General features: G+C 39.4%; 1 protein-coding gene across 1 annotated transcript; it reads right to left on the bottom strand.

Moving 5' to 3' along the window:
- Positions 1 to 2,891: 2,891 nt before the first annotated feature.
- Positions 2,892 to 4,299, bottom strand: kiss1 (KiSS-1 metastasis suppressor). Its single transcript, XM_078247545.1, has 2 exons — positions 4,181 to 4,299; positions 2,892 to 3,136 (listed from the first exon to the last, which is right to left on the bottom strand). Exons 1-2 carry the CDS (start codon positions 4,272 to 4,274, stop codon positions 2,925 to 2,927), a joined length of 306 nt encoding a protein of 101 aa, XP_078103671.1. The 5' UTR covers positions 4,275 to 4,299; the 3' UTR covers positions 2,892 to 2,924.
- Between the last annotated feature and the right edge of the window lie 4,081 nt (positions 4,300 to 8,380).

Here is an 8,380-nt window from a genome sequence, read left to right as displayed (position 1 = left end):
TGGTTTGGCGATGGCGATTTTGGGGCTGTTTGTGTTAAGCAAAAAGGATCTTACTCTTTAACAAAAAGGTCTATCTCCGTAGGGATCCTTTCCATAATGCTGTCAGACACTTAAAATAATAATCTGAGCCTGTCAGTGGCAAAAACAGCACTTTTAGTGGATGGAATTGGGTTAGGTGGGCAATTGCCCGTTAACGTTACATTGTAGCTTTTTCGCCGCTGCCGACTGCAGCGATCTCGGTTAATACTGGACCAATGTCAAAGATTGTTGTTCCCATCAGCCACGTAGACAAAAAAACATGGGGAAATAGGGTTGAAAAGTTACCCTTAACTTTTTTGATGCGATAACTGTAACAAATTGTCGGTGGCTTCCAAAACCCTTATAAATCATCACTTACAAAAATAATATGAAACTTTACTGATCTTCCATAACTTTAGTTAAGGTTTGGTTGAAGAACTGCCAAAATCAAAAATACATATTTCCCCTCTTACCTGTAGTGCTATTTATCAACGTAGTTATGTTTTGGTGTGAGTCGGCCAGTGTTGGAGATGCCGGCCATAGTAATGTTTGCCTTCTCTCCAATATGATGAAACTAGACGGCGCTCGGCTTGTGGTGCCAAAAAAATAAATAAAGGCATTTGGAAAAACTCAACAGCAATGTCTTTTTTTATAAATCATGACCCGTTTACTCAAGACAACTCACAGACCTGGTGGTGAGTAAGTTCCATGTTGGAACTATCTTTTTCCTACCATAGTTCCTACATGACACTGCTCCCAGCCAGGTCTGTGGATTATCTCTTTAAATTCCAAAGGATGTAGTGTCACTTTGCTGTTCTGCTGTACTATTTTTTTTTTTTAATTGACAGGTTGAAACCTCAGGGCATTTTTTTACTGCATAATTAGATAATTGTTTAGCCTATCCATCCATCCATCCATCTTCATCCGCTTATCCGGGGTCGGGTCGCGCCTAGAGTATTGTTATTGTAATATTTGCAATTAAGCATGACATTACTCAGTAGGGTATGTTTCGCTGTCCAAATGCTCTGTATACTTTCAAAACATTACATTACATTACATGTCATTTAGCTTTTATCCAAAGCAACTTCCAATTAAACGCTTTCAACCTTGAAGGTACCATCTCCGGACAGAAGTAGTGCAAGTACATCACTTACTTCAAATAAGGCAAACTACAAAGAGCCACATGAAAGTTTTTGTGTGTGTGTTTTTTTAAATCCAAGGTGCAGTCAGAAGAGATGTGTTTTTACTTTTGTGAACCATATGTCTCTTGGTCTCTCTAGAAATCCTGGTTGGTAATCTGTGTTTGAATCTGGTTCTGGAGCGAACACTTTAGTTCCCCCTTTCTTCTGTATGGGTCACGCAAAGAAAACGAATACTCATGTGCATCATGCATCATCTTCAACTCTTACATCTCTGGACTGGAGTCTATCACTCCGCCTTGAGATTCATAACCGGTCATGCCTATGGTACACATCATTGTATTGTATATGTACTGAATATGTTTTATAAGTATTGGGTGGTCTTCTCTCCAAGAAAGATGAGATACTCTCTTTATCTCTAAGGCTCTAGTTGGAAAACTACCACACTACCTTCCAGAACTACTCTGTTATTATCAGACTCGCTCTGCTGACGAGCTTTTACTTCATGTTCCACGAGCTCGCTCTGAACTTGGAAAAACAGCTTATAACTTTAGTGCATCCGACTCCTGGAACAAATTACAGCACTTTTTTTTTTTTAATCAATCCAATTGGGCCTTTTGGACAATTTAGAAATCTGCTTTTAAACCTGCAAACGTTTACGTGTAACTGCTTTACATCATTGTACTTTCTTTTGCATCCCTATTATCCTAATGTATTTATCAATTAATTTTCCAATTCTGAACGTTTGATTGTCTTTGTATTTTTCTCATGATCTTACTTTCTGTGTTGTTGTTTTGTATTTGTCTTTGTAATCTGACTCTTGAAAATGAGGGTCGCCCCTCAATGATCTCTAAAAAGGTTGAATGAATGAATGAACCTCTTGTGCAAACTTCTGTTAAAAGCATGTGTATTTCAGTTTGTGGGATGACCTTATGGTATGGACTAAACAATGACATCACACAGAGCCATAATATTATACAGTTCAAAAATAGATTCAAGAAAACAATAGCTGACCAATACAGAAAGAAAGAGAACTAAACATAGGAATTGAATTGTAGTGTAAGTGTATGGTTGTATGTTGTTGTATTGTGCAAGTTATTGTATGACTACAATTTTCACATTTCACACATGTATGTACATGCACACGTGACGCATATGCATTGCGTATGCATATCTATTTGTTTCTGTAATAATATGACATTGTGAAGTATATTTACTTTTATATTCTTTTCTTCATTGTTTGTTTTTTGTCTTTTTTTTATAAATTTAAATGTATTAATGTGTATATTTTGTTCTGTCATTTTATTTTTATGTTGTCCTTTTCTTTGTTGTTACATAGTAAACTGTAATCATACTCTATGTTAAAGAGAGACACTTTATACACCCATTGGGGTTTCTTGTCTTCCTTGCACCCGTTTTTATGATGAATTGGTTACTATTTACAAATTATTTTGATGTGCTAAATAAAAATAAATACTTTATAAGCATTATGCTTCGGCCTGCTCCTTCTCAAACACATCCTTTTTTAGTTTGTTGGTAACTTCTGATTGATTTGTGTACGTTTGTGTTTTTCTTCTACAGCATTCTGTTGATTGTTCGAGATAAATGAAAGAATAAAGATATTTGAATCACCTTTAACTGATTTTTTTTTTTATTGAACCTTGAACAGTTACATTATTTTCTTTACCCACTCTGAATGTACAAACTTAATCAAAACACAATCGGTGAAAAGATCAGATCTAACACAGGATAACATCAGGTTTCTTGTCATTTTCCGTAACGTAGACCAAAGGAGTTGTGGTTGTATGAGGACACATCTTGACGTTTCCTGACAGTCTGAGGGAGGAACCACCATCCCGTCCTGAGAAACTTTCCGTCAGCTGAATAGATCTTATCAGCAGGTAAATTCCCAGAAGTCTCTGCTGATAGCACAATCGATGCATGGCTTAAATCTCTCAGGGCTTTGAGTATTGCCTGATCTGAAGAACAAACAAGACAAAGATCTGTGGCATCCCCCTTTTATGCTTATGTGACTTGGATTGTAAAGCTGATATACACATATTTAAACTGAAAGCACAAAAGAAATTAATACAGCAACATACTTAGTAAGTTAACTAGTCACTTGATAACACATTTAACTGAAATCTTGATTTTAACAAGGAGGCAAATTTTAGGACAGCCCTGGGACGAAATCTTTTCAAATGGGGGTCCGTTGTTTAATTTGTGTCAGTTTAGGGGTCCTTGATGTGAAAAAAGTTTGGGAACCACTGGTCTAACATACCTCTCATCCTGTGAAACAGTTGAAGTAATGTATCATGTGGCTCTGGAGGACTTTGTTCTTAAGTGTCCATATTAGGATAGGCCTAGTATCGCATTGTCAGACCCTCCTCCACAGCGCTGTGGAGGAAGGTCTGACTAGTCCACACAGCTTTCCAGGATTGGAGAGGAACGTGCTCTGGTTTATTGGCATTTCTTTAAACCAATCACAATCGTCTTTGGCGGCGCCAAGCGCCGGACGGAGCCACGGTGCCTCTGCAAAATAGCCTCGGGAAGGAACTTGTTTTGGTGGAACATGTGTATGTTCAAAAGTTGTTTTAGTCGTGCGACAGAAAACTCAGATTGGACAGATAGTCTAGCTAGCTGTCTGGATTTACCCTGCAGAGATCTGAGGAACAGTTAACCATAGTCCTCCTCGAAAAGACACGCATCCGGCGGAATTTCTGGCCAGCAACGGAGCAATCCTGGAAGTGGAACATCGTGGATATAGACTACGATAGGCCCAATGGGACTGTTTTAGGAGTGAGAAAGCTGTGCAGAATGACTCGCTTAGTGCACAATACAAAGGGCATTAAAAGCCTTCAATACTAGGAATATACAAATTACAGTGCATTACTTTTCGTAGCTATATGCACGAGTGGTTCATTAGAACAGTCTGTGTGCTGACATGCAGAGTGTAATTCAAGGTTATGCATTGATCTGTATTTACAGGATGCTTTTAAAACCTCCAGAACTTAGGACTGTACCTTCACTGTCGTAGGTGGATTTCATGCTGCCGGTGATGTAGACCTCTGTTGACAGAGCAGCCATCATCAGAGCAACAATGAGTCGAGGCATCATGACAGTCAGTATGGCAGAGGTGCTGAAATTCTTCTGCAAGCAGACAGAAACGATCCAAATGTCATTCATCCCAGCAGATTGTAGGTTGTAACAAAAGTTGTATGTCTCGGTATTGCTGCAGACAGATTCAACAAAGTAGAAAGTATAGCAGTCTGGATTACTGCTATGTGTGGATTTACTTACATGTATTATTTATTAATTGTCACACACACAAAAAACATGTTAGCTGTAATACTGTAGTACTAAGTCAAGAAATTGCAGGCAGCGTTTGGTATACACTTTAGATTTTACTGATTTTGATTGTCAATTCTTTGCATGTTATTTGATTCAGAAAATAACCCAAAATACATTAAAAACAAATAACTCCTTTGTATCGAATGATTTTGTGGTTGAATGGAAATATTCTGTGATTCCTCAGTGTTTAACCTACACAAATTTACTAAATTATCCACAAATCTACTTTTATTCTGGAGCAGCTACAGCTTTCTATAGCCTTAGTCGGGGATGTCAGAAATGGCAAACTCCTTAGTATGTAAAAATAGGTCTAAATAAAGATAAGGGCAGCAGATCAGTTTCAAGACCAACAGATCATCCCCAGTGCCGACCAGTCCTCTATATCCACCAACACAAACACACAACTCATACAGTGCAAGATTATTCATAGAGAACACTAAAATGATGTTTAAAATGGGTTTTATAGACTCAGAAATCTGTCCGCACTGCTCACAAAACACCACAGACAGCTATATGAATGCTGTATGGGACTGCATTGCACACCATCTAAACCATTCTGGCGGGACTGCCACATCCCACTGTCCCCTCCTCTCTGCTTACTTGGAGACATATCCAACATATACTATATACTATACAATACTCTCCGTAGCTTTGATCATCACCAAGAAAAAACATCCTCATGAACAGGAAATCAAGAAACACAACCACTATTACAATTTGGAAAAATCTGCTAAGGCTACATTTACATTGCTACGTTTTGGTTTAAAAACACTGCTCTGGAGTTTCAGAGCCCCTAAACCAGAGACATTTGGATACACTTCTGACCCGTTTTGGTTTGGAATCTGCGGGGTCGTGTTGCAGTCTCAACGGCCGCAAATGGAGACCTTTGGCAACACCGACACTGACGCCAATGTTTCGCCGCCTGATTGGGTGTTATCGGTCACGACGTCTCGTTCTCTGAGACATTAAATGTCAATTAAAAAATGATCTGCCTCCATTAAAAAAAAACTTACCGCTGACTTTGCCATAATCTTGATTATTATTTATAATTATTTATATTTATATTATATATAGTATTGACCCGGATACCTGTATAAGACATGGGTTGTCCACAACAGGTGTGTGCACACCGTCATTTACACACACATATCTGCCATCACAGTGATTCTCACACATTTTTAATTCTGGCGTACACTTCCGTGAGGCCAAATGTGAGCGTTTGTTTAGTTTCCTGGAAGGAAACCACTAGCTACTAGGATTGGGCATCGAGAACCGGTTCCATCTTGGAGTTGTTTGAAAAAATTCCAGTGGAATCATTTTTTTATTGGAATCTGTTCTAATCTGTTCCAAATTTAACACGTGCAAGTTTTGGTCCGCCGTACTTCCAAGCTCTTGTTGTGTTGCAGCCACGGAGCACGGTGAGCGGTGCTCCAAAGTGTGGCTTTATTTTACGTTGAAAAAGCCCGGTAAAACTGTAAATCACCTTTGAATCAAAATAAAATGTTATAAAACTTATCTGTGAAATAAAAATGTGACCCGTTTCAACTCCAACCCCTCAAAGAATGGAAATCGAGAATCAAAAAGAAGAATCGAAATTGGAATCAGAATTGTTAAAATCAAAATGATCCCCAACCCTACTGGCCACTGTGGCTTGTGAGCAACAAAAGTTGACGTCTAACTCTGAGTGTATGTAATGAAATGCAGATAAAAATACATCTGAAGTGATATATTACCAAGATATGCGTATAAATATGAATATATCCAAGACACATGTGATGAGCATGTCATGCAATTGCAGAATGAGAGAGTACTGGCAGCTCTTTTGGTCCAGTCTGGCTCTGGCTGAAACATCTCTGATGTTGTCCCCTGTCTGTGACATGGACCAGTAGAGTCCTCTGAGAGCAGCTGGACACTGGTTGCTGGGGAACAAGTTACTCTGACCTCAGCACCAACACACCCCGCAGAGATGAAAAACCAAACCATTTTTTGATCAATAATTCATCGGTGCCGGGGTTTTACGTCCCTGCTCATGTTTGGAATGTACAGCTGTGTCTGTGTGCGTATAGCACTGAGGCTTGTTTTATTCCAAATTGTTACAAAGCAGTACAGCTTACAAGATAAAACAACCAAGCATAGAGTGCAAAGATGAGAATGTTATGTGGTAGTAAAATAAGAGGAACAAGATAAATAAAATACATATATGTTGAGATTGCAAACTCACAGAATGCATACATAATAGATAGTTTTAGTGCTGACATGTATATGTATTGAGCATCCACGAATACGCTTGCGGGTGAATATTTTATCAGATGTCTAAACGCGGAATAGAAAGTGAGAATGCAACCCCACTTTTGTGTTTTCTCTTACTGCTCACTGCCTAAATGGACTGTGGTTCTCACATCTCTCTATCTCATTTTTTTTTACATCTTTCTACACCCATCACACAAACCTGATATAATACCATGACATCTAACATGTAGACCTTTCTGCCTTTGCCATCCTTACACAAATGAACTCTGCATTACCTCCACTCACATCGTATCACACTTTCATGCTCACAGCATCATGCAAGCAAAATACTTTTATTCTGACTTTGCACAATTGCTAAGGATCAAAAGCACATTTTTAACCTCCATGCAACAATTTGGTTTCCTTTGCATTGCAGCCACACAGAGCTGCTTCTGTAGACTCTTGGTCTTGTTTCACTGCTGTTTTTCTGTCATTCACTAGACCATCAGGTTCCTGTAGCAAAGTATGCACTTCCCATTGTTGATCCTTCCCAACAAGGGTGTAGGTGTAGTTTCAACATTGGATACATTATAACCGGGGGGTTCTCCCCCATGATACTTTGAGTGTCAAATACTTCCATTTTCTGCATTCTGGTACATTTTTTGCAACAATTTGTGCTTTTTTTTCTGCATCGATTTATGGTGGGATCTTTATTTACGTTAAGGCAACTATTATTATAATTAATTAGGGGTCCAAGCCCGGGGGGGCGATGTAGCACAAGTAGACACAGTTCTTGTTTGCCGTACACAAGTTGTTTTTTTTTACATATTTTTTGAAGGGGACAAATCCACCTCTTTTAAATTTTGGGAGGGACATATTCTCTGCACTCCCAACCCACTTCCCAACCCACCAAACCATCATGACTTTTTGTGCGGTTTAACCAGAACTCTTTCTGATGCTGTTTATTGTTGACCAGGACCACTGTTTGTCACATAGATGCATGAGAATACACATTCATTTCCCCACTCTCACACGGACACACACACACACACACACGGATGTTGGGACTGTGAGAACCCTGACTACAGTGACCACAACCTCATATCACCAAACAAAGAATTCCTGGAGATACAAACAGAACATGAGTGTATATGAAATGTGATGCTGTAATCTTACCTGTGTGCTGAAGGCGAGCAAGCGTTGACTGAGACCCCTCTGCCCCCACACTCCTGGGCTCAGGGGTCTCTTTTATAGGGGGACACCTCCTGCGTCATCATCACTGATCACTGGTTGGTAGCATGTGTGTGGTGCCACGTATGCACCAACAGACACAGTACGCCATCACTCCTCATTTCCTTTCTGTTCATCCACCTCTTCTTTTGAGATTTGGTCCTACAAAGATAAGTGAAATTCCAGCTAGGGTTTGGTTTCTACTTTGGTCTTCCAATTAAAAGACCTGAAATGAGATATGTGGTCAAGACAAAGGCCTGGAGGTCATGACAATAAGCACACAGCGACAGTGAAGTGGGTTGTGTATTAGGAACTAAAATGATGTGGTTTGTTTGGATCGGCCACCAAAACAGGTCAGGAACAGGTCACGATAGAAAGTCAATTCAATGCATTGCACTAATGCAGTGGTTCTC

Source organism: Sander vitreus, chromosome 4 (assembly GCF_031162955.1).
Source record: "Sander vitreus isolate 19-12246 chromosome 4, sanVit1, whole genome shotgun sequence".
NCBI classification, from domain to species: domain Eukaryota; kingdom Metazoa; phylum Chordata; class Actinopteri; order Perciformes; family Percidae; genus Sander; species Sander vitreus.
This window is presented reverse-complemented; position numbering and strand designations above follow the sequence as displayed.